Source organism: Scatophagus argus, chromosome 3 (assembly GCF_020382885.2).
Source record: "Scatophagus argus isolate fScaArg1 chromosome 3, fScaArg1.pri, whole genome shotgun sequence".
In the NCBI taxonomy this organism is placed as follows: domain Eukaryota; kingdom Metazoa; phylum Chordata; class Actinopteri; family Scatophagidae; genus Scatophagus; species Scatophagus argus.
Genome location: NC_058495.1, coordinates 26,085,376 through 26,111,956, shown reverse-complemented (window position 1 = coordinate 26,111,956; position 26,581 = coordinate 26,085,376). Strand labels below are relative to the sequence as shown.

General features: G+C 46.0%; 2 protein-coding genes across 3 annotated transcripts; both read left to right on the top strand.

Moving 5' to 3' along the window:
• The first annotated feature begins 448 nt into the window (after nt 1–448).
• mcm2 (minichromosome maintenance complex component 2) lies at nt 449–8,950 on the top strand. The gene is made up of 20 exons (XM_046385045.1): nt 449–595; nt 1,706–1,899; nt 1,981–2,153; nt 2,357–2,487; nt 2,577–2,715; nt 2,814–2,911; nt 3,112–3,233; nt 3,773–3,980; nt 4,202–4,336; nt 4,451–4,642; nt 4,969–5,062; nt 5,145–5,223; nt 5,418–5,589; nt 5,670–5,796; nt 6,245–6,357; nt 6,475–6,639; nt 6,997–7,071; nt 7,520–7,702; nt 7,792–7,947; nt 8,073–8,950. The coding sequence occupies exons 1-20, from the start codon at nt 590–592 to the stop codon at nt 8,181–8,183; spliced, it is 2,673 nt and encodes an 890-aa protein (XP_046241001.1). The 5' UTR covers nt 449–589; the 3' UTR covers nt 8,184–8,950.
• Nucleotides 8,951–9,246: 296 nt separating this feature from the next.
• podxl2 (podocalyxin-like 2) lies at nt 9,247–26,387 on the top strand. 2 transcript variants are annotated; one of them, XM_046385041.1, is made up of 14 exons: nt 9,247–9,894; nt 15,343–15,686; nt 15,813–16,140; nt 16,277–16,386; nt 18,107–18,320; nt 18,644–18,811; nt 18,950–19,206; nt 19,290–19,364; nt 20,547–20,703; nt 21,232–21,293; nt 21,760–21,939; nt 22,025–22,186; nt 22,357–22,440; nt 24,764–26,387. In XM_046385041.1, exons 1-13 carry the CDS (start codon nt 9,843–9,845, stop codon nt 22,414–22,416), a joined length of 2,169 nt encoding a protein of 722 aa, XP_046240997.1. In that variant the 5' UTR covers nt 9,247–9,842; the 3' UTR covers nt 22,417–22,440; nt 24,764–26,387. The 2 variants fall into 2 exon arrangements, with proteins under 2 accessions (XP_046240997.1, XP_046240995.1); XM_046385039.1 differs by having other exon boundaries at nt 22,357–26,387.
• The last annotated feature ends 194 nt before the right edge of the window (nt 26,388–26,581 follow it).

Genomic DNA, 26,581 nt, shown 5'->3' with positions numbered 1-26,581 from the left:
GACGTCCTAACAGGTACGCCAAGAAACTTATATGAAAGGGTAGCACATCTCATGTATTGAAGTAAACTAGGACAAAATACAAAATGCTCACAGTAACAGAGGAGAAAGGACTGATGTTTTCGCGAACATTTAACAAGCTATGAGACACGAAACATTTTGGGACGCGGCCGACGGTTACCTTTCAGTAAAGTCGAGATTTAAAGGAGGCAGTGAAACGGAGTTGAACGCGTCCTAAGTATTCCCGGGAAAAAATAATACGTCAGATGTCCCGCCCCTGCACCACGCGCGGAAAAGGGTGAGTTTGTTTTACGTTGGGGTCCACCCCGCTTTCACTCACAGGCGTCACCGCACATATCTGACACACACTCTGAACAGACGCGCTCACTTAGCCAAACACTCCGTACTTTAAACCCCGCCTCTGCAAAAACCGGCCGACCAATGAGAAGGTACGACGTCAGTTGGGAATCTGAATATTCATTATTTTTCGCGGGCTTTGGGGGTCACGTGGTCGTTTCGCGCGAAAAGCGACTCCCGGCAGGAAGCAGAAGAAGTTTCTTTACAAGAGGCAGAGACAGATAGACACGGAACAATGGCGGTGAGTTAAAACGGTTAAAAATGGACAAAATGTCTCATTATCGGATTTAATGTGCCCGCTAAATCAGCAGTTAAATTAGACAGATATTTCTGGTTTTTATTTTAAGATCGCTGCTGTTTATACGTTTGCACTTTTGTCTTGGTCACAACAGCGACAGAGAGGGTTCGAGAAAGTGGTTTTAAAGACAAATTTGCGCTAAATCGAGGACACAGTTTGTATTAATATCGCATTTATGCTGCAGAGGACATGATCAGCCTGTTACTGTTGTCTCGTTTGTCCTCTTGTTGTAAAAGCAGACTTGCCATGTGGCTGTTGAGCTTTTTGTTATGTGCCAAATGATGATCTGTGGCTGAAGCAGGTCAAAGAAAAGCAGCCGAGTGAGAAATCAGACGCTAACTGTTAGCACCCTAACGCACCACGTTAGGTCTTCAGCAAAGTCGTGTTTTCATACTGAAGAGATAAATTATTTTTAAGCGGTTTTATTTTGGCCACATGGCCGCCAGCTGCCAACACAGTAAGAAGAAACTGGATTTTGGCTGAGAGACGTTAATTCAACAGTGTGGGCTCATTACTGAGACTACAGCTTGTGATGTGATGTGTTCGGTGACATTTTATGAAACGCATCAGTTCAAACATGTGAACACTGAAAAGGTCAAATGAAGGATTTTAAAACGTGTCTAAATTGCCCCATGTCCCATCGCAGCAAGTTCAGTAGTTCTATTGCACATAGTAGAAGGGATATTTTAATGTGTACCACAGTGTAAAAGTCCTGCATTCAGAACCTCACTTAAAGAATACAGAAGTCTGATTTGCTCAGAGTATTAAAAATGCTGTTTATGCAAAAAGTAAATATTATTAGATTATTCGACTCCTGTCAACTTTAACTGTCAGATCTGCAAAGTGGAGAAAAATATGCAGTATTTCCCATTACAGTAAAGTAAAAAGTAGTGCCACAAGTCAAACTCAACTATACTGTACTGAGTGGCTTTCCAGCACTGATAACAGTGGATTGATTGCATTTAGAAATACAAATAAAAATGATGAGCAGTACTGCAGTTTAAATGTCCTCGTACTGAAGTAAGTAATCAGAGTAATTTGCGCTTTGGACAGGATTCCTCTGAGTCGTACCACATGGCCACCAGCCCCAGCCGAGCCTCCAGGAGGGGAGACCTGACCTCCAGCCCTGGACGTGACCTGCCACCTTTCGAGGATGAGTCGGAGGGCCTGCTGGGCGATGGGACGCTGCCCGGAGAGGAGGAGGAAGAGGGAGACGGAGAGGAGCTGATCGGGGACGGGATGGAGAGGTGAGGACGAGGATGGCTTTGATTTTGTTTGTGTGAAGTTCGGGGGCTTGATGACGAGTCTTCTCCTGTCTCTCTGCTCAGGGATTATCGTGCCATCCCAGCGCTGGATCAGTACGAGGCCGAGGGTCTGGACCTGGATGATGAGGATATTTCGGAGCTGTCGCCTGGAGCCCGGGCTGCTGCTGAGGAGGCCATGAGCAGGAGGGACAGGGAGCAGGGCATCAGCGGGCGGCTGAGGAGAGGGCTGCTCTACGGTGAGGAGCAGCTTTAAAAACAACAGGAAGTGATTTTTTGTTGTTTGGCAACACAGCTCACGAAAGGCAGGCCCTTAAAATGTGTTTTTTCTGAGTAATTGATGAATTCTCGGGCATCATGTGTCTACTTTTAGATTCACTGTGACTCGACACTCTCCAAGCATGTCTGAGTGAAAACGTTATCTGTTTTTGCTGTTATTCAGACAGCGAAGATGAGGACGACGAGCGGCCGGCGGCTCGGAGGAGGCGATTGGCCGAGCGGGCAGCAGAGGGCGTCACAGACGGCGAGGAAGAGGAAATGATCGAGAGCATTGAGAACTTGGAGGATATGAAGGTTGTAGCTCTGCTGCTATACTAATAAAAATTGGTGACTTTCCAGCTGTGGTCGAGGGTCTGACGGTGTCCCCCCCTCCTTCTCTGCAGGGCCACACTGTGAGGGAGTGGGTGTCCATGGTGGCTCCCAGGCTGGAGATCTACAACCGCTTCAAGAACTTCCTGCGGACCCACGTCGACGAAAACGGCCACAACGTCTTCAAGGAGAAGATCAGCGACATGTGCAAAGGTAGCTCAGCTTGTCCGTTTGAAGTACTGAGATGTCTCCGTCGCGGTGACCCAATGACTTCTGGGTTCAAATGAACAAATCCTCTCCTGTCATTCCAGAGAACAAGGAGAGCCTGGTTGTAAACTACGAGGACCTTGCGGCCCGAGAGCATGTGTTGGCTTACTTCCTACCAGAGGCTCCGGCTGAGATGTTGAAGGTGAGTGTCTGTTGTTGTAATAAACGTCCTGCGTGAAGAGGAGACCGTTTTTAAAATCTGAACTTTTATGACAAGTGAGAGCCTTCATTTCTGAGGTAAACTTTCTGTTCCAACCAAACTACGAACAACCGAATGGTGTAAGGTGACCTAAAACAAAGCTGTCCTGTGCTTGGACCAACATCGTGTCTGTGTGCCGTCAGATTTTTGATGAAGCAGCTAAAGAAGTTGTGCTGGCCATGTACCCGAAATACGACCGCATCGCCCACGAGATCCACGTCCGCATCTGCAACCTCCCGCTGGTCGAGGAGATCCGCTCACTCAGGTGACACTTTAATTTTCCGTTTTTTATCCTAATGCTAATGCTGCGTTGAAGTCTGATGGGACGTATGGGTCCCCTGATGAGATGCCCAGCGAAGCTCATGGTGTATGAGAACAGAGGTGGTCATATGACCACTGATGACGTTCAGTTTGGCTGATGTGAGGCGGCCATGTTTCTTGTCACATCCTTTGCTGAAGTAAAAGTGCCACACTGTAAAAACACACCGTACAATCAGGAACAGTATTGGAAGTATTAAAGGTCCACAGTAAAATGTCCTCTGTGATTGTTGTACTGATCTCAGATCTCATGAGATCATTCTGACTCGTGCACTGATGTAAAAACAGGATTGTACTGTTGGAGTTGTTTGACTTTGAAGCCCTCTGAGGCAAAGTGTGATTTATGGGTCACATGAATAAAATGTACCTCTCAGTACTGCATACACAAACACTGCATGAATCATTCTGAGCCAGTGCAGACTTGTGGGTCAGTGTGAGCAGATGAAATGGCAACCTGTGCATGAAGGTCTGAACTGTCCTCCTCAGGCAGCTCCACCTGAACCAGCTGATCCGGACCAGCGGTGTGGTGAGCAGCTGCACCGGCGTCCTCCCTCAGCTCGGCATGGTCAAGTACAACTGTAACAAGTGTAACTTCGTGCTGGGACCCTTCTTCCAGTCCCAGAACCAGGAGGTGAAGCCGGGCTCCTGTCCCGAGTGTCAGTCCCAGGGCCCCTTCGAGATCAACATGGAGGAGGTGAGAGGCCCCGCGATTGGTGTGACCTCACAGCAACCCTCATTATCTTTGTTGAATGTGCTTTAGACAAGATGTTGACTGGACATTTTAAAAATGCTGACTTCTCACTTAGCTTTAAATCTGGAAACGTAATTTGCAGAAGCACAGAGTTCCTGCTGGTCTTTCCAAAAAACAAACCCGTCTTTGTCTTAGTGAGGTAACCAGTTGCCTTCCTCCTGCAGACCGTGTACCAGAACTACCAGCGAATCACCATCCAGGAGAGTCCCGGTAAGGTGGCCGCCGGCCGCCTGCCGCGCTCTAAAGACGCCATCCTGCTGGCCGACCTGGTGGACAGCTGCAAGCCTGGAGACGAGATTGTGAGTGCAGCTCGGAACAAAAACAACACACTTGTGTCCTTGAACAAGACATTTTCAACATGTTAGAAAGAGATCACGAATGGTCTAACTCTTCATTGTTCTTCATCCTCTCAGGAACTGACGGGCATCTACCACAACAACTACGACGGCTCTCTGAACACAGCTAACGGCTTCCCAGTGTTCGCCACGGTGATCCTGGCCAATCACATCACACGCAGAGACGAGGGTGTCGCCGTGGCCGAACTGACCGACGAAGACGTCAAGGCCATCGTCGCCCTGTCCAAGGACGAACGCATTGGAGAGCGGGTGAGAGCTCCGCCGGCCTCTCGGCTTACTTTGTCCCATGAAGTGTGTGTTGGTGTTTTATCCTCAAAACATCTGAATAAGAAATCAGAAAAAATGTCTCTGAGTCTCACAAGGCTTCAGAGTTTTAGTTTAGATAAACATTAAGAAAAACACTCAAACTCAGTAAAAATCCATAACCTTTTTGAAGATCCGGATCTTCAGTCTGCCCGTTTTTGCCTCAGATTCAGACGGCTGGTTTGTTTCCTTTCCCGCTACAATCCAGACCAGCGGTTTAAGCCCTGCTGCACAGGTGTTTGCTAACTGCCTCTCTGTCGTGCCTGTCGCAGATCTTCGCCAGCATGGCGCCGTCCATCTACGGTCACGAGGACATCAAGCGAGCCCTGGCCCTCTCGCTGTTCGGGGGAGAGCCCAAGAATCCAGGTAGACGAGTTAGCCAGGTAGCAGCGGCTCCGCCCACCCGCTCGTTCTGTTGCTCACCAGCTGTTTGCTCCCTCTCTGCCAGGTGGGAAACACAAAGTGCGTGGAGACATCAACGTGCTGCTGTGTGGAGACCCGGGAACCGCCAAGTCCCAGTTCCTCAAGTACGTATCAACCAGCTGCAGCTGCTCCCTCGTGTTTCCAGTCTTCATGCTAAGCTAAGCTAATCAGATGGTGATGGTAGCTTCACATTTACAGTTATTGACATGAGGGTGGCGTAAGTCTTCTCCTCTAACTCTCAGAAAGAAAGCGAGTAACAGTGATTTTACAAATGTTGACTGTCTTTCTTTCTCTGCAGGTACGTGGAGAAGGTGGCGAGTCGGGCCGTGTTCACCACGGGTCAGGGGGCCTCTGCCGTCGGTTTGACTGCTTATGTCCAGAGGCACCCGGTCAGCCGTGAGTGGACTCTGGAGGCCGGAGCCCTGGTGCTCGCCGACCGCGGCGTCTGTCTGATCGACGAGTTCGATAAGGTGAGCTGAAGCTGTTTCCCGTCCTCCTCCTGACTGATTCCTGTGTTCAGCCGGATGTCTAACCGCGTTCTGTCCTCCAGATGAACGATGCAGACAGGACGAGCATCCACGAGGCCATGGAGCAGCAGAGTATCTCCATCTCTAAAGCCGGCATCGTCACCTCGCTGCAGGCCAGGTGCACCGTCATCGCTGCTGCTAACCCCATCGGTACGAAAACTCAGAATGAAATCTTGTTGGTGAAAAAAGCTCATGTTGCACCCAGTCGTCTCATTTGTCCATACAATGGCTGAAAATTAGATATTCACAACTTTAATACAGTAAAGTTAGAACTTTTAGATAATTAAGTTTCCTTTCTTGTCTGAGTCATTGAAAGCCTCACAGTGGTTTTATTTCCCATTATTTTATAATTGCTTGATAAAAGAAGACTCGGACAAGAGTCAAAAAAGCCAGCATGGTGTGTCCAGGTGCAGTTATGAAGCTGCGACATTTGAATGTTGAGTAGTCTGAGGTACTTAAAGTGAAAGGCCGCACAGAAGATCGTCTTTAAGCATGAACGGGCCATGAAGAGCTGAAGAAATGTGTTGAACCTGTAGGAAAGGTTTTGAGGAGGCTGGTGATGACTGCTCGTCATCGCTCTGTACTCGTTTCCTCGCAGGTGGCAGGTACGACCCCTCCCTGACCTTCGCCGAGAACGTGGACCTGACGGAGCCAATCGTGTCCCGTTTTGATGTGCTGTGTGTCGTCCGAGACACCGTCGACCCCGTGCAGGTACGCACTCACCTACACATTTCTTAACCTGGAGAAGACAAAATGACATCAGTAAATTCAGTCCTTCCAGTTGAGCCTAGTCTGGAATTAAATTCTCTCATCTGGCTTTTCAACCAGGATGAGATGTTGGCACGCTTTGTGGTCGGCTCCCACATCAAACATCACCCTAGCAACAAGGAAGGGGGCGTGGCCTTAGAGGAGATGGTTCTGCCCAACACGACTGACGTGCCGCCGATTCCCCAGGAGCTCATGAGGAAGTACGTCATCTACGCCAAGGAGAGGGTACGGACAGACCATCACAACGTCCTCACTGAAGCCTCAAAATGTCTCTCACAGCCTCGTTTACGAGCTCTCATATTTGTTTTTGCGAGTCAAAATGTATCAACATGTTTGGATGGTTTTAAAAATCTGAAACCTGCTATTTGCGATCTTGAAGATGTCACTGAAGGTGTCATTGTCTTGTGTTAAATATGAGTTAAGGTGTTTTAAGTCATTTTTATCCCTTCGTGTTGAGAAGATGTTTGTCAGTCGCTCAGTGGGAGCAGCTGCCGAGTGGAGGGCGACACCTAGTGGTACAATTTAGTACACCACTCAACTCTGGTGTGTGGCTTAAACTGTTGTATTTGTTTCTGTCTGCAGGTTCATCCCAAGCTGAACCAGATGGACCAGGACAAGGTGGCTCGCATCTACAGCGACCTGCGCAAAGAGTCGATGGTGAGTCTCCTGAACCTCTGCAAAGCATTCTGGGCAAACAAGTCCACAAAAAGAAATAACAGGAGTGTAAACAACAGCATGTCACGACACCTTCTTAAAATAATCGCATAATTCATTTTTTCAGGTTTTTCAGGAAACACAAAAAACTCCCCCCAAAATCAGCCTAAGTCACACTCTGGACATAGGCAGTAATCATATTAGGGTATTACCACATGATCAACTCAACTGAGGATTCTGGGAATTCCACCATAGGTGGCCAGCAGGGAGAGGACATGAGTGATGCAAAAAAGTGAACTTGGGCAAAAAGTGACTTAGGCGATTATTTTAGGAAGGTGACGAGAGTAGTTTTTTTAAAACGGCTAAACTGTAAAAACATGTTTGCTTTGGCTTTGAATGGTAGTTTGGACTTGATGAGGAATCACTCATGTTGGTTTGTTCTCGCTGACAGGCCACAGGCAGCATCCCCATCACAGTCCGTCACATCGAGTCCATGATCCGCATGGCCGAGGCTCACGCCAAGATGCACCTGAGGGACTACGTGCTGGAGGACGACGTCAACATGGCCATCAGGGTCATGCTGGAGAGCTTCATCGACACGCAGAAGTTCAGCGTCATGAGGAGCATGAGGAAGGTGCGAGACCGCCGCCGATCAGAGTGAGCTTTAACAGCCTCTGATTTTGATGATCTTACAAAGTCTGTGTTTTCTGTCTTTCTGTCCAGACGTTCGCCCGCTACCTGGCCTTCCGCAGGGACAACAACGAGCTGCTGCTCTTCATCCTCAAGCAGCTGGTGGCTGAGCAGGTCGCCTACCAAAGGAACCGATACGGCGTTCAGACCGACACCATCGAGATAGCAGAGAAGGACCTGCAAGACAAGGTAACCTTTAGGCCGTGGACTTGAGACTTGGGACAGAATCTGTTTTGCAACCATCTTGAGAAATGAAGCTTTAATCACCTCCGTTTGTCCCTTTCCTCCTTCCTCCTCTCCTTGTCCTCCTCCAGGCGCGACAGATCAACATCCACAACCTGACGACCTTCTACGACAGCGACCTCTTCCGCACCAACAAGTTCAGCCACGACGGCAAGAAGAAACTGATCCTGCAGCAGTTCTAAGATACTTCCTCCTCGCTTTAGTAGTGCTTCAACTCTGTTTCGAGGCCCGAAGTGGCTCACTGGGGAATCAAAGGTTCTTGGGTTTTCATCATGTTGGACTCCAGAGTGAGACGTCGTTGCCTTTTGGTGCCTGGAAGGACTTTTTTTCTTCAGCATGTGTGAAGTTGTTCAGCTGGAGGAAGAAGGCAGAAGGTCTGAGTGGGCAGCACACAGCAGTAAAAACTCAAAGCTCAACGAGCTGACGTGAAAGCATCTTTAGGCAGCAGTGAGGAAGGTCCTTCACAAAATGTTGAAAAGGCCTCTGGTTGTGTGATGTTTCCTGTGGGTTATTCAGATGTCTGTGGTGACTGAGATGTACATTCAGAAAGTCAGATTCGTGTTGTTCATGATTTTCTTTTCCCTCCTCACCACAAATGAAGACACTGAAATGAGAGCTCCAGTTGTAAAATAACCTCGACTACAAACATATTGACTAAAAATCACATTAGAGCGTAGCGCGAATCTTGACTCTTCAGATCTTATTCGCCCTGTTGATTCCTGCTGTTTGCTGTCTCTGCCCTGATTGTAAATAAATGTACATGTTCGTGTTGTTGAAGAAACAGGATTTATTGTGTCACTTAAGTTCATCTGTTCTGTGTTCACATGTGAAGTGAAGGTTGTTGGAACTTAGTACTTAAAGAGGTTAAAATAAACCGACATTTGATGTTTCTGCTGTCACTTCATGTTGGATTGCAGGTGTTTTTGATATTAAATGTGTATTTGATAAACGTGTTTCTTGTCCTGTTTTCTCCTCAGGGAATTTTGTCCAGTTGAACGCTGAACTAACTGAGCTCTGCAGTGTTGTAGCTCTTTGAGTTTGCTGTAAGTTGGCAGCTTGTGGTGGAAACTTGATGAATGTAAGGTGGTTTTTCACTAAGTTATCAATAGTAATACACCATAATTTATTTGTTGATTAAAGAGTACAAGTTACATTTTCCCTTTGAAATGTGCTGGAACAGAAGCATAAAGTGAAAAACAAATACTCAAAGTATTTGAGTAGTACCTCAATTACTGAGAAATGCTAGCTTACTAAGCTAACAGTGTGAACATGGTAGGTATTAGCATGATAGCATGCTGATGTTAGTATGCTAAAACTCAAACTTGTCTCAAAGACTAAGAGAAAAACTAAAACCCCGTATAGTGAGTCAAATGTTTTAAATATTCCCTGCAGTATACGTTTATTTCTTGTTCCAGTTTTCTTTCTGCCTCAGTCGTTCCCTTGTCGAGTCTTTTTGAAGTTAACGTCGCAATCTGAACTATTTACGAGGAGCACTTGAACGCAGCAGCTGGTATTCCGAGCCGAGTCGGGCAGCGGCATCTAGTGGCCACCAGCGGGAACAACACGCAGCTGCCCGTGATTTCCAGCGTCGGTGGTGCAGCCTGGATGCAGCAGAGCGGATCCTGGTCTGACCGCAGCTCTGTCACAGCCTGTCTGTCTGCCCGCCTGACAGCGTCAGACAGTTAGCCAGTGAACCCGCACACAGACAGGACAGCCAGCCATGAGCACGACGTCTTCCTGACGGCCTCCATTCACACCCAGAGCCCATCTGCAGCTGAAATCTGTGCGATCAGTCCGTTCAGAGCGGAGGAGGAAGAGGAGGAGGAGGAGGAAGAGGAGGCATGTCGAGCACTGCAGCAGACATGCCGGCCCCGCTCCACATCACACTGCTTGGTGAGTCTTCTCGTATTCCTGTTTATTTGTTTGTTTGTTTGTTTTCATCCAGCCACGATCACAGGCGGCTAAAGTGGGCTCGCATTTTAAACACGTTACACATATTTGACAACAACAGCGCGATCCCCGCGGAGAAAATAAGCACCAAATGAACGTCAGCAGACTTTGGAAAACAGCACACATGAAGATAATATGAGCGCAGAGTCACCGCTGAGCCCGCAGACGCGCTTTAGCTCCGCACCAGACGGCACACGCGTGGCGCTGCGGTGTAAATGATGATTAGCATTAATAATAAAGATCTGAACGAGGCTGCGGGCGGCAGCCTGAACGTGGTCTGGTTTAATGACGCGTTCAGGTGAAATTCGGCACAGGCTGGCGGTGTGTGGGAGGCGCGCAGTGCACTTAAATCAGCAGCAGCAGACACACACTGCAGTGTCTGACACACACACACACACACCACATTACGTGAAGAATCATAATCCTCATCATCAGGACTAGTTTTGCTTTGTCATGGATGATACTCACTGATCGGGTTTTTCTGCTCTACATGATGTCTTTAAATTCCTTTTTCTAAAACATCTGCAGTCCAAATCACAAAGATGCTGATGAAGCAGCAAAATCTGACGTTTTTCCTGAACAACGAGAGACTTTTGTCTGCAGTGAAGCTGTTTTCGTTATCTGACAATCAGCTGAGGATGCAGCACAAAGTGATGTGTTCAGTTCGCCTGTTTAATCCCAGCATCAGTCCAAAAAGCCACTTCTGCTCAGTTTGCCGTCACGTGACAAAGATTAGCATCCAGTCTTCACATTTTTAGAGCCTGCAGCCAGCAAACGTTTTGTTGCCATTAATCCATCACCACAACAGTTGCTGATTCATCCTCTGTCGATCGGCCAGTGGATCGACTGTTGGAGCCCTCATGCTGCTTGGAGATCAGCGTGGCCACATGTGAGGCTCCAGGAGCTTCTGTGTTCGTGTCAGATGGTGCAGCAGCTTCCTCTGAAGCTTTTTATGCTCAGTTATGGAGGTTGAGTTTGGTGAAGCCGCTGTGACGAAAAATGTTTTTTCTGCGTAACATTCTGGTGTGAAGTGAAGCAGAATTTAAAAACAAAACGAAACAAACAAACAAAAGTATCCTGACGATAAAACACTTTTATGGATGTTTTTCCTGCTCCAGACTGCTTTCTGTAATGGAGGTTGGATTCAGGGAGGAGATAAGGGAGTGAGGAGGAGGAGGATGAGGTTCTCAGTCGGGGTGAAGGGGATCCCAGAAGCCTAACACAAGCTGATCTGAGGGCTGTTAAAGCACAGAAGGAGTTGTGCTTTAGTGGCAACATACTGATTAATACACAGATTTAAAGCAGGAAAGGACAGGGACAAAACTGTCGCGGTTCCATCAGAGCTGATCAGTGTTCGTGGAAATCTACAGCCTCTCAAAGGCTATTTGGAGTCAGTTATGTCGAGAGCCAAGCTTATAGACTTAGCAGGAAACAAATCAGCCTTTAAATGGAAGCCATCTTGGTTTGGTTGCATCATACATACATACACACGTGTTTAAATATTCACAGATAAAATACACGTCCGTGTTCTGTCCGACATCCAACGTGGACATGCAGAAACACAAGAAACAAAACAAACAGCAGACTCAGAAACCCGCACACCTTCAGGTGGGTTTGGTTGTGAGGGGAAGCTAACAATGAACTTCGCCTCGTTGCTTTTTCACAAGCAGCCTCACCAGTAAAACTTTTCTTTACATTTCAGTTTTTAATTTTGTGTTGTGGCAAAGCCTTGCTTAAGGTCTTAAGGTCAAAACAAACCGTGCTTTGCCTTAAACAATCCGGGTTCTCCTGGACCAGTCGCTCATGACTTTGGTGCTAGCTAAAGTTCTAATAGCAGGTTAAAGCTGGACGTCAAACCTTCTAATGGCTAGCAGGAAACATTTAGCACCGTAACATGCTAATGTCAGAATTTCAACCTGCTCACTCACAGATTGTAAGGTGTAGCAGGTTAGCTTGTTAGCATTCTAACAGTTTTCTTGTTGAATGCTAACATTAGCATTAGCATTAGTGTATTCGCATTAAACCCAGTGAAATTTGTTAACAGGCTTTGCAGGGTGCAGGATGAGTCATCAAAAAATACGCAAATTTTAAACCAGAAAAACAACCAAATCACATCTTCATCTCCTTTAGCTGAGACCTGAAACTGAATTCGGGACATTTCAGTGTACAAACGAAGGGATTAAGTGACACTTAAGACTGAAATTCAGTCTGTTTTCTAAACACGAGTAAGCGAGCGTTCTGTCCAGAGAAGCTCAGTCAATAACGTTTTTCCTCTCCTGTCCCAAAGGAGTCGTTGGTGTAAATCATCAGAGGTTTACATGAACCAAGCTCAGCCGTGGTGCTTATCTGTGAGAAGCTGATAAGACTAACTCGGCGAGCAGAACTCGGCTCTTCGGTCCCTCCGGCTAGATGGACCCTGGAAGAATATTTGGAAGTAATTACACTGCAAGAGTCGCCTTTGTAGACAGAAACCTCAAGGTCACCATGTAGTGCCGAAACGAGGGTGTGCAGTGCGGACACAGTGTGTGTGTTTAAACACTCCAGCGATGGCAGAAGTACTCAGCTGCATTTACTTAAACGTTCCCTTAAAGATGCAATTTGTGAGATATTGCCAGAATTTTAGTTTAAAATAATTAGTTGACAGCTAAAAGCTGCACAGTGAGGTGATGGATCTCCATGTGTCCGTCACCAGGAGTGACCCCTTTCACATCACGCACACGTTTTAGCCATCAGAAATATAGAAATATTGATTAGTGCAGTGGTATTTCACCAGCACTGCATTAGCTGTGCTCTACAATCTTCTGAACTTTATCTCTTGGGTACCAGACACAATAATGCAGCATCAGGAAGCCTTAAAACGTGAGACTAAGGTGAAGGCTGCATCAGCACAAACAGCAGACGTCAGTGTGTTTCGGTGAGCAGAAACCATATGTTTATATGTTATCTGACCCATGACTCATTCTAGTGGCTCTGGCTCTGGACTCAGCTTAACGTGTTCAGATGTTATCAGCTTTATCTGTGATCTGATGTCTTTGTTGTACCTTCCTTTGTGCCAAAATGCTCCACTGTTTTTGAAAAGACATTAAATGCAGGGGTCTGCAGTCGTGCTAGCAGCTCTGGTGTTGGTTTAGGTTGTTAGCATGCTAACATCTGCTGATTAGCGTTAAACACAAAGTGCAATGTAACAACACATCCCTTTGTGGCCTGCAGAGGCTTCTGTGGTTACAAAGAACTCTTTAAAAGTTTTGTAACTTCCTATTTCTCTTGAGTGCTCCTGTACATGAAGTAATCATTACTGACATGGAGGATGGCCTTGATTTCAACATGATTTCCGTCCAGTCTGTAATTGCAGTTTTTGACAGGCCCATCGACATCTGGCATCGGCTTCCCGCTGAGATGTAACAGGGGCACAAAGTCATTACTAGAATCAAAGTCTGTTACCAGGCCAGTAACCCCGCGAGGCTGTAAAATTTATGACACACCAGGATATCAGTTGTTAGAAGGATGAAAAATGGAGACAACGTTGATGGTCATTACCAAAAGATGTCAGAACAACAGGTGCTAACAAGCTAAAAAATGCTGTTTTAGAGGTAGGTTTGCAGGTGTACTTGTGATGAAGTAGGGGATGTTTTAAGTGGAAATTTTGGCCTGTTTTGAACTAATTTATCCTTTAGTTGTTGAGATGTTTTTCTTTGAACCAAAGTGTTGTTGGCTACAAACATGACACTATTTAGTATTTTGACATTTTAATTACGTACGTATGTTCTCACAGTTCCTACAATATCATGCGACAGAGGCCATATTTTACCTTAGTTTTTCTATTTTTCCTTTTTTTATTACCTTGACCAAGAGTTAAAGTTTCCCTGATTTGCTCTCTCCAAATGAAAAATCCAGCTGCGTCAAATGAGAGCAGCCAATACTGCTGGGTCATGATTAGGTTGCATTGCGGAGACTAGAATGCATTCATGTTCTGCTGATCCTGTTCTAAACGGTACATTTATGAAGCTTTTAATACTCGTTGCGTTTTTAAATCAAAATAAGTTTGTCAGATGGTTCACCGCTTTGGGTCAAGACTGAAATATCTACAGCTACTGCATGAATTGTCATGATATTTGGTCCAGACATTCATGGTCCCCAGAAGACCACGTCTAATAACTGTGATGTTTCATCTAGCGCCACCATCAGGTCATATTGTGAATTTGTCCAGTAATTTGGTTCGTGTTCCCATTAGCCTGAGCTGTACTTTGTTTTCAGTGCTAATGTTAGCATACTATCATGCTAGACTAAGATGAACATGGTAAACCTGCCAAACGTCAGCATGTTAGCATTGTTGTTAGCACGCTGACGTTAGCACTCAGCTCAAAGCACTGCTGTGCCTCAGTACAGCTGCTAGCACAGCTGGACTCTTTTGTTCATTAATTAATCCTCCCAGAACTTTTTGGGAGGGTCTTGACTTGATCTACAAACTTGTACATCTGCAGACTTGTCAGCAGGAAGGAAGTGTGTCATCTCAGACTGTGGGGCTTTGTGGCGACGGAGAGCTTAACATGCTGCAGACGTGTTTGAGACATGATATCGTAATCTGCTCAGCGAGTCCCGGAGGTCAGACGGCCATCTGTGGTCTCAGACACAGAGAGAATTATGGGATACATGAGGGAGACTGAAGCGACTGTATGTGTTGGGGATTAGTGACGGATGGATGGACAAATAGATGGACAACAGTGAGTGAGTTAATGACGACAGCAGACTGAAGAGTGTAGAAGTCAAATGAATGAACGAATGAATGAGTAGCGACAAAGATGAGTTGGTGAATGACAGGACGAACGTGTGTGAAGCCATGGATGAGTCAGTGAACTTTTAATGAACCGTTTAGTGAAATAAAGGAATGAATGGCAGAAACTTGTGTAATGCAGAAAATGCAGACTCTTATCTTTGTTGTTTAAAGTATGCCGGGTAAACAAAAAACAAAAAGTGAATTAAATCTGTATTAAAGTGAGTTGATCTGTCAGTCCACTCAGGTCTATTATTATCTATTATTGTCTATCTATTTTTTCTTATTTTTTAATCCACTGATTGCTGTTAAGGTTGATAGGTTTGAATGTTATCTGTTTCTCATATTTCTCCAGTGTACCCATGCAGTTGTTAGAAGCATACATTAATAAGTATTTCATCTTAGTGCTTTTTGCTTCATTTTTATTGTGCACGTTATTTTGCCTGTTTTGATTTGTTTGTTTTTATTTTCGCTAGCCCACTGAATCCCAACTTGTGCTGACCATCTCATTTCCTGAAGCAGATCTTTAAAATTTCATCTCCAACTTTTCTGAATCTTTTTTGAATTTCTGAGTTTTGATGTTCTGACAGACTTTCAGTGTTTTTCTCTCTTTCCCGCAGCTCTTCTGGCCAGCTGTGACGCCTTCAGACTGGGTTCATCCCAGCGAGTCATACCCCTCAGCCCTCCGGTGGCCCGTCTATTCCAGGATGAAGGCCCGTCCCTGCCGCACGTCATCCAGGAGTTAGTCAGAACCAAACGGCACTCAGTCCAGGAGTTAGTGCGAGTCCAGCCTCATTTGGTTCATGACATGGGCTGGCCAGAGATACATGAAACGTCTCGTTCCCAGGCAAAGATGGACTCCACCAACTCCACTCAGTTAAACCCGCCATCTTCTGTGGGTCAGGATACAGCCAGGACTCGAGCTGCTGTGGATGAAAACCTGGATGTGGAAGACGAGATGGAGGTGAGGCTGAGCATTTTTCGAGCATTGCAGGAGAGTTTAATTAAAATATCTGACCATTGTGACTTATTTTGTAACGCGTTGGCTAACAACCAGACATCTGATGAACAAATATCTTTTGACTTTCAGCGCATGGTTCATCTGGCAGTTCCCCAGGATGCAGAAGGCTACAGGGGACACTCAGACTCCACTGATCCAGAGAGGGAGCTCCTCAGTGGGCCCGGAGCAGGCGATTCCTCCCTGGAAGCCTCAGGCTTCTATGGAACGGACATGGAGGACAGAGAGAGAGGAGAGGAGGGGGGAGAGGACCGAGAGAGAAGAGGGGGGGAGGACGAGTGGGAGAGAGACACAGCGGAGGACAGAGAGAGGAGGGGGGGAGGCGTCGGAGGAGAGACAGGAGGAGTACTGGATGCCTCAGAGGCCAACCACGCAACCCCTGACCTGGACGCTCTGATTGGTTAGTAGAAATGATCTTCTCTGCAAAACCAAATCAGGGCTCGCTGTCACCACCTCATGACAACTGCAGAAACAGGAACGGGTGACAAGAGGTTTATTTAACACGTGTTTCTGACATGTCTCTTTGTGTCACACAGGCTACAGTCCGTCTTTCCACCCCACCGGCTCACAGCAGCCCGGTCTCTCCCCCCCAGGTGAGGTGCCTGATCCTGGGCTGCAGGAGCATCGTGCATCCTCGGTGCTGGAGGTGAGGACAGACCAAAGATGTCTTTATATGGATACGGGTTTTCAACTGTAAATGTCGTTGTGTAAAATAAAAGATAGATAGAAGATAGAAAGTACTCAGCCAACGGGCAGGTTTCACCATTGTCAAAGAAATGACTCCCAGTTGATGCCTCTCATGAAATCATCGTTTCACACTTTGACTACTCGAGCCACAGGTAAAAGCCGCTGTTGTTCAGCCTGTACTGCTGCTCGCTTTTGTTTTTGTTTCTATTCTTTCTGTATCAAAGTAAAGTCAAATTTTAACCCATCACTTGAGGAACTTTACTGCATCCATATGCTTCTGACAAACTGCTTGTCAGATGACTGGACCGCGACAATCCAACACACCTGAGTCACACAGTGACTGGCCAGGCGTGTGAAGGTCAGGAAGATGTTGTTGTTGTGGAGAAACAGCTTTGACATGCAAACCCTTTATTATTGAGTATGAGGGGCAATGCCGCAGTGCTGTCACGCTGCAGAAAAGGTTCTGGTTAGTGCTTGTGCTGCGGTGAAGGATGGAGGACAAACGTGTGTCTGAACAAAACTGTACAAATACCAAATCATCATCATAGTGAAACCAAACTCAGAATGTTTGCTGGGAGGCTTTAGGTTTAGGACTATTTGAGTCTGGTCAGAACAGATTAGGACTGCAGTGTCAGCCCTCTTCTGTATCTGTTCACACACAACCCTGTTCATGACCTGTGGCCACCACAGTGAGGACCTGGACTCACCACACCATCATCACCAAGGTCACCAAGAAAGCAAGGCAACAGCTCTTCTGCACAGACTCCAGGATGTTCTGCAGCATCCACAGAGAGAATCCTGACGAGACATCACCGGCTGGTGTGGCAGCTGCACCACCCTCAACCGTGAGGCTCTACAGACGGTGGTGAAAACTGCTCAGCACATCACCGGGACAGAGCTGCCATCCATGGAGGACCTCAACACAGAGCGGCGCAGCAAGAAGGTCAACAGGATCATCAAAGACCTCAGTCACCTCAGCCACAAACTGTTCTGGCTGTTCAGGCTGCCGTCTGGCAGATGGTACCGAAGCATCCAGTCCTGCACCACCAGGCTCAGACACAACTTCATCCTGCAGGCCTTAAGGACTGCTGAGCCCTTGCGCTCTTAAGCTCATTACTGTAACTTTGCTTGCACCACTTTTCCCATTTTTTCAACATCACCTCTATCCTCTGTTTCTAAGTATCAAATGAGTGCAACACCTTCAGTGCCTTTGAGGAGAGACTGTCCTGACACTTTCATGACGTGGCGGATCACTGCTGTGTTGAGGTTTGAAGGCAGCATAAAAAGAGAAATTATCAGCTGCAGTTGGGCTTTAATGGGATCGCAGTACATGAGATGTAATCCAGGGCTCACCTGCTAACCCTGCACTGAATAGTTTAATTAGTCTTTAACTGGTTTATGTGAATACTGGTGTCTTGTTGGCTCACATCCAGTGGACCAATGGGGATAACTGCCTCACCAAAGAACCGATGCCCCACTGATCAGAAGGTCAGGCTCACGTAGACTGCATGGTGATGTGTGAAGGCGATCTACATGAACGTATACATGTTTTTTTATGTAATGAGGGGAACATCCTGTCCTCCGGTCCTCAGTGGAAACTGCACCTTTGACTGTCACCACAGCCAGTGTCTCCCTCTAACTTGGGTGTCTCATCCTGTAACTTGACATCTACCATTTAGGTTGGTCCCTTAGAAAGAGAGCTGTGGGAGGCGGAGGGGGAGGAAGATGGTCACTCCAGTGGCTATGGAGTCCTTCAGTCCTCCATCACTACAACCAGCACTCCATCTACTGCAGCTTCTACTCCAGCTGCTGCTGGAGGAGACTCTGCAGGAACTGCCATCCCTGAGACTGACACAGGCACCGACTTTGGGCTGCTGGGAGGTTACACAAAAGGTGCACACCAAATTAATAAAAAATATTGACTGAGCTAATATGATTCTTCTCCTCCGTAATATTTTTGTTTTATATTTTTGTTGGCCAGTACGCTGCTTTGCTCCAGACTAAAATTTGGTACAAACGTTCATGTTCCCCAGAGGATGAATCCTCATGAATCTTCTTAATCCAGGTTGAAAGACACTGAAACGATGTAGATGAGTAAATATCACTACAGAAAAGAGGAAAATGTGTGAACTGTGCCTTTAATGTTACACTGGGCGCTTGCTGTTAAGGCGAGGAGCATCTGCTGCTTTTGTTTTAAGTCTGCTTTGTCACTGCAGACGAGACAGGGAGGGAGGAGGAAGAGGAGGACACTGGTCCGGCACTTAAAGGCGTATTTACCCAGAATCCCACTGTTCCCGAGGTTGGCATGGCTCCCAGCCGAGAGCCCCTGCAGCCCAGCGTGGAGGAAGAGGACCAGCTGGAAGAAGGAGATCACGAGTTCAAAGGTGAAAATGGGGTTTAACTGCGACTGTGATTAGAGTCTTGGAGGGTCGTGTCTTTTTACAGCCTTTACCACATGAAAAACACAGCAGAAAAAATGTGTTACATGCATTATGAATTGATTCTTTTCTTACTTGCTCAAGGCGCCCGAGTGGACGGCAGAAGTGAGGAGGTGGAGGAGGAAAGCTGGGGAAAAATGGACAAAAAGGAAACGAGAGTCAGACCCATCAGCCCGCTCACCACAGATCCCTCCACCACCATCGGCTTCGTCAAACCCGCCTGGGATTGGCTGGAAAAGACCACGCCCCTGCCGGCCCGGAGAACGGAGGTCAGGGGAGGTGGGGTCACGGAGGTCGTCTTACCAGACAGTGATTTCGATGAGCTGGAGGAGACGGGGCAGGTACGTTCACGTACACACATGTGCTGTCCGACGTTGATTAGACGTTCACATTACTGTTGAAATGCTAACTGTGAGTGTTTTAGGTGATGTGTCTGGACTGGAGCGAGCTGGTTGGACGAGGCTACGTCATCCTCAACCTGACGCAAAACCTCAACTGTGTAAGTACAAGGATGCAGCATTCAAATTAAAGGTGCTCAACGAGACATCACATCAATCAGTGTTATTGATGTGAGATTAAGCGTGTGTGTTTGGCTTGTGATTATCAACTGAAAACCTTCACAGGCTTGTGATGTTAATGTGTTTCGAGAGGAAAGGAAATGAGACGATTGGCAACACGATCATTTTTGTATCCAGAAGAACCGGGATGCTAAATGCGATTAGCTGTTAGCTGACTTGTTTCAGACGGGGCGGCAGGTGTCTGTCAAAGCATTGTGTATCAAGTCCGGTTAACAGACGCAAAACACAGACCAAACTGGATTTCTGTGTGGTGTTTGCAACTGCAAAGTCAGTATTCATTCAGGAAATGATTATTTTTATTTGCGGTAAATCTGCAGATTATTTTCACAATTATCTGATTCATCATTTGATCCATAAAATATCAACCAAATGTAAAAATGCTCGTCACAATTTCTCAAACTTCTTCTTTTGTGCAGCCAACAGTCCAAAACTCAAAGACTCCTTTCAGTTATTGTCATAAAGGACAAAGAAATGCAGCAAATCGTGACATTTAAGAAGCTGGAAGCAGCAAGTCTTTGACCTTTTAGCTCGAAAAATGACTTGAACAATGAATCGATTGTCAGAGCAGTCGACAGCTAATTTCCTTTTGATAGACTGATCGATTGATCGACTTGTCAGTGCAGCTGCGATGTCTCGCCCTCCTTATCAATACAAGCTATTAACACTCTTTCCTTTCGACGTGGTTGGACCAGGTTTTGGAAGAACCGGTTTGCTTCAAGCACGCGATCAACTCTGATTGTCTCCTGTCCATTTAATCTGCCCAGAGTCAGCGCTGAGGTTTTGAATGTCCCTGAATGTCTCCCACGCCGTCAGAGTCAGGAAGGAAGTGAGCTGAGTTTCACGGACGGACAGACAGAACCGCTGCAGGCCGACTGTTATTGTGTGTGACTCAGTGAGGGAGGAAGGACCTTCACTGCAGCGTCTGCCATCTTTCTGCCTCTCCTGTCCTTCAAAACAAACAGACATAACATCATGTGTTCGTACCTGTGACTTCATTTTTGTGTTCCCGAGTAAAAGACGACGTGCTCTGCCTTCAGTATCAGCTGTGTCTGTGTGGAAATCAAGTATGAACTTGTAGAAAAATGAGTGTGTGTTTGTGGTAGGAGGAGTTTCGTGTTGACCAGGGTGTACGGTTGTTGAGGATCCTGGAGCGGGTGTTTGCTCGAAGAATGAACAGCCCTGAGGGATCGTGGGTACTCTACCTCAGCAAGCCTACACACCAGCAACACCAGCTGCTGATGAACGTGGCATCTGAGCATGGTGAACACACACACACACACACACACACACACAGAAATGCTGTATGTTTTCTCAGCCCTGAGTTGTGTCTGCAGGTCGGGCAGGCTGTAAGTCGCCTGAGAGGCGATAAAAAGCTCAGCCGAACGCTCTGCACCACCTGCTGCTGCCTGTTTTAGCTTTGACAGCACTGTAATAAACTCAGAAAAGCGTACCAACATTTTTGTCCACTTAGATTTCACTCACAGTACAAAAACATGTTCAGACAGCTGTTTGAAGGTAAAAATAAAAGTTAATGGGACAAAAATCAGGTTTCAAACCTTGTAACTCGTTTGAACTCGACTGAAGGCTGCACCCTCAAACATCCGACTGTCGTAAAAGATCTTGGAGCCGTTTCACGAGTTTTCTTTGGATGTCAAACCAGACATGAAGGGAATCTTTCCAATAAGAAGTTTTCTTCAGTACACACAGACTGACTAACTCGGATGCGAAGAAATGGTCGTCTGGTGTTTTAAGACTGCGTTGAAATGCTCCACATGTTGTGTCTTTCAGGAGTCATAGGTACCAAGGATGTGCTGGGCATGCTGGGAGAGATCAGGAAGAGTCTGAATAAGGTACACTGACCCGTGGCTAACTGAAATGTTTGCTTCCAGATGAAGACGGACTGACATTTCCGTTTCCCCTCCAGTCAGCTGCCAACATGGAGAACAAGGGGCTAATTTAAGATAAGCTAAGATATCCTCTCAAAGCTCATCTGATGCACAGGACGGCCTGTTGGGAGTTCTAATCACAGAAAACGTCCTCCAGCTCTGGCAAGCAAATGTTTGCCCTCTGATTTGCAAAGGGGGAATCACAAATGGTCCCGATAAAGTAGGCAAAGTAGACAACTTTTTCCAGCGTTCACTCGATTGTTGTACGTTTGGAAGTGGAACATAAACTTCATGAACTGTGATTTTTTTCACTGCTCTCTCTCAGAGTTATTATCTGTGAGTACATGTAGATAATGTGGTCACAGTAGATGAGCCCAAACCTGCTCGCCCGTCGCGTGTGAACCGACCGTGTGATCGTGTGCTTCGTCAGGTGGGCATCCAGAACTACAGCGCGGCCAGCAGCTGCCAGTCTCGGCCCAGCCAGACACGCAGCGACTACGGCAAGCTCTTTGTGGTTCTGGTGATCATCGGCTCCGTCTGCATGGTCATCATCACATCCGGGTTCATATACATCTGCTGGCAACGACGGCTGCCCGCGACGAAGACGGCGGTGAGTAAAGAGCGACGAAGCCGCTCACACACAGGTGCAATGAGCAGACACACCTGTAAGCCTTCTGTGTTCGTTCACCCTGCAGTTCCGTGCGGAGGAGCTTCACTTTGTGGAGAACGGTTGTCACGACAACCCCATGCTGGACGTGGCCAATGACGGCCAGCCTGAGATGCAGGAGAAGAAGCCGAGCGCCAATGGGCTGGCAGGGGGAGGAGAAGGGGGCGGGGAGGACAGCAATCGCTGGCAGGTGATTGGATGGCTGAATGAATAATTAATTTGAGACTTGAGACGAGGCAGGAAAGCTTGAAAGGTTTAGTGGTAAACAATCTGCTGTCTTGTGTCTTTTGGGCAAACTAACTTTATTCTGCCCGGCAACAACATCAAGCCTCTCGTCTTTTTCTCTTTTTTTTTATTCAGGTGTTTGTCAATCAAGCAGCGACTGAGGAGGACGAAGAGGAGCAGGACACACATCTCTGAGGGAGGAAGAGGATGAGGAGACAGGTTATGAGTCTTTGATAGACAGAGGATCCAGACGGGAAGAAGAAGGAGAAGAAGAAGAATAAGAAGGAGAGGACGAAAAGAAGAAAGGGGTGGGGGGGGTGGAAGGAAGTAGACGGGAGTTAATAGTAGTAAGATGTGTTGTCCAGTCAGTTAAGCTTGGACTGAGGCTACGAGGATCATAGCAGAGGAGTCACTGACGTCACCGTGGATATCAGACACTGGGCCATATGTCACATTACGCATGCTTCAAACATCCCGTCATGGAAGGACAGTAGACTTCCTGGTCTCTTACGTTGTCCACCTTGTGAAACAGTTGGACTGAAGAGAATTACGTTGCGCTTCGTATCCACGTACAAACACATCCGTTTAGCGTGCCTTAAGTTTTTCGCTTTTTACGCTGTGGCTGCATGAGAAAAATGAAACCAGCATAAAATCACAGAGCAAAGCACCTTTTCCCACATTTAATGGCTCAGTGTGATGAAGCTTTCAAAATGGCTGCCATTTTATTTTACATTAAACCAAATAATTCAACAAAATGACCCGAACTGGACCAGTGGAGGAATGTAACCTAATACATTTACTCAAGTATTTTACTGAAGTACAGTTTTGTGGTACTAGCACTTTACTCGAGTATTTTTATTTTATCTTTCCTGTACAAATTAATATTTGACATAGTAAAGTATGAATTATGTTGGGTACTTAAAACTAGTCAGTAACGTGAAGTAATTATTTTCACTGTCCACAGTACACAGTGGTAAAATACCATTCACACATGAATGCTATAATTATTCAGTAACATATAAATAATAATATGATATAATAATATAATACTGTCACCACGCACTTTTTTGCATAACAACTACATTTAGTACTTTAAGTGCATTTTTCTAATAATCCTGTACTTTTACTTGAGTAATATTTTGAATGTAAAACTTCCCTTGTAAAGAAGTATTTTTACCGTGTTGTGTAGTTAATCTTACTCAAGTAAAAGACCAGAAAACACACAATTCAATGACGACTGGACTTGGTGACAGAAAAGTACTGCAGACAGCAGCAAGAAATTCTTCACGTCAGATTAAAGACTAAAACATGTTACAGCTTCAGCTCAGTGGTTTCGCCGCGACGTCCGACTCCAGAGACAACAGTGACTCCTCTTAGCTACTCCTCTGAATCTGTGAACAGGAAGTAAAGCCTGAAAGTATCTCTGAAAGTAAGGTCTTGGCACTTTATCAGTTCCTCTTGGAAATAGTGACTATCATCATTGATATGCTGCATCATGTTAAATGTAATACACACAGTGACTGAAATATCTCCATTTTGCTCATAGGAATGGTTGTAACTGCTGTGGATTGTTGAACTCTACAGCCGGTCATGTGATTGCTATACTTATGTCCTGTTAGCCTAATATGCTTTCTTCAATAGTGTTGGAATGGCTGCTGTTTGCTGCTGGCTAAATCTTGAGGCTATGACACATGGGCAACATTTAGAGGCCAAAAGCATGAACAAATCGCTAGTTACAATGTTGAAGTCGAGTCGCTCCACGCCGAGTCCAAGTCGAGCCCCAAGTCTTCAGTGTTTTAAGGTGAACTGTTTAAGTCTAAGTCACCAAGGATATGTCTGAGTCGCTATGGTCATATCCGAGTTGCTTTGATCACGTGCAAGTCGCTGAATCACCGCTGCCATTTTCGAGTCAACGGACTCTCAAGCCTGAGTCACTACAGTCTGAATCAGTGCAGTCACATCCGAGTCACTACGGTTATGACCAAGTCACCACAGTCATGTCAGAACCAACGTTTTACTGTCTGCATTACTGTGGTCGTATCTCAGTCTTTACGGTCCTGTCAGAGTCTTTATGGTCAAACACAAGCCACTGCAGTCATGTCTGAAACAGTACGTTAGTGGCCACATTTGTGTGGTCATTTCTGAATCGGTACAGTCGTGTCATCACCGTAACATCCAGGTCACTACAGTCGTGTCCGAGTCACTGGTCATGTCTTAAACAATACGGTCTGAATCGGTTCGTTAAAGTCTGAATAATACGGTCATGTCAGAGTCACGGTCGTCGTCAAGTCCCTATAAGATCCTGACTGATACATCAGCATTTAAGTCAAGTTCTGGATGCCATAAATAAAATACTGGCTAGTTACCAAACTGTCGTAGCTCATGCAGTACCATCAGATGGACAGAAATCATTTCAGATATTTTTGCCTGGTTTTGGGTAAGATGTACCAGTGGGCTCACATCACGTAGCAGTAATGGAGATTGAAAAATGCTCACTTTATGGTGTTTGTCGACTTTTACAGCGTTTTTGTTTTTCCTGCAGTTTGTCCATCTCCGCTCCTGTTACAGCTACTGTTGTCCATCGTCATTTCATCAAGATGTCGCCTGTGTTGCAGCTCTTTTACTCAACGTAACAATACCGTGTTTGGCTTCACTATAAACTGCGCTGATTGATGTGCACGTTGTCGGCTGAGCAGCATTCATGGAGCGTTCAGGACATGCAGGGACTGACAGCTGACCCTGCTGTACACATTCAGTAACTGACCTGAGTCTGAGATCTGACAAGACACAGGCAGGACATTGTCCCCTTGTCCTCCGCTGGAAGACAGAACAGACGAGCATGTAGCTTTCAGCACTGCAGCAAGCACAAATATAAGGAAACATCCTGCTTCTGTTGCTTTTATTTACCCAAAGACTGAATGAGAGTGGGATGGAGACAGATTCTCATCATGTGTTTTCTTTTCAGAATCTGCTTTTATTTATATACAGTGTTTTGGATTTTATTTAAGAAGGGACAGTCTACATGAATTAACACGAGCGCTTGGGTCTAAAAGCCTAATTTTCCTCTGCAGGTTGATACTGTATAAGAACATCAGGAAGAGAACTTAGAAGAGCACGTAAGCACAGTCAAAAGCACACGAGCACGTGCGAAAAGCAAAACACAACATAACCACCACTGCAGACTGTGACAGCACGTTTGGTTGTCCAGTAAGCCGAGTTTAGAGATCTGAGGCTTAATCTGTATTTTACACGTGGAATACGTAAAATATCGTGTCTTACGTGACGAAAATATCTGCAAAGTTTGATCATGAAATCCGAGATCTTGAAATTTTACAATGATGATACGAATTTGACTTTTCACCCAATGCTGCTTATGAAGTGTTTCAGTGGTTTTTAACGTGGCGCAGAGAATAGTTCACGTGCGAGAGAATCGTGACATCGACAATCGTGACGCACAACTCTGAGGCCCCCGATGGTTAAGTTGTTCCTGACGGGTCTAAACCTGTAACAAACTGAGTTTTATTAATGGTGTTTGGTTTCCCTGTTCATTCTGCTTCACTAATAGCACTAATGAGAAATGCTGCTTGTCACCACTTCATTTCTCTTTGCGGTAAATAAAGGCCTTTAATGTTCCACCATTATCCTGACAGGATGGAGCCTTTGTTTTATGAGTGACTCGTTGAACTTCTTGTGGACTGATAGATCAAATCTCCTTTTAGCGAATCAGAATCACACTGTGGTCAGACAGTCCAGATTTCTCTGTTTCTCTCTGCTCTGTTAGCGAAAGCCAAATCAGAAAGCGTTTGCGACAAACTAGTTTTCCACTCAGTCAGTCCTTTGATAACATGCTGGAAGCTGCTTGTTAGACATTTTAGCCTCATGTGTGCTTTGCGTCTGTTAGCAGTGCTAATGCAAGTCAATGGGGTTTCAGCTGTAGCAAAAAACAAATGTTTGTATAAAGATAACAAGCTTAGTTTCCTGGTAAGATTTTTATGTTTTGTCCAACGTTTTTGTCGAGTTTGCATTAATTCTTCCCAGGTTCTTTTCCCCTGTTCATTTATTTTTTTCTATGTCCGTTTATATGCATTTTGACTGTCATTTGACTGTCTTGCTCTTTTGGTTGTCTGTGTAATGAGTTAAATGCGAGGAATAAAGTTTGGAGAAAATGTGATTTTGTTTTGTATTTTTTTGGCTGAAGCCGTCATGTCCAATCAGCTGAGTGCTGAGTATACTACAGAGTACACAGAGGGCACAGGTGCGGCTCCGGTACCGACTCAACAGCAGTCACTCACTCCTGACTTTGTCGATCGGATTTACCAGACTATGCCAGCCTCCACTCTTTCTCTTGTATACCAAAAAT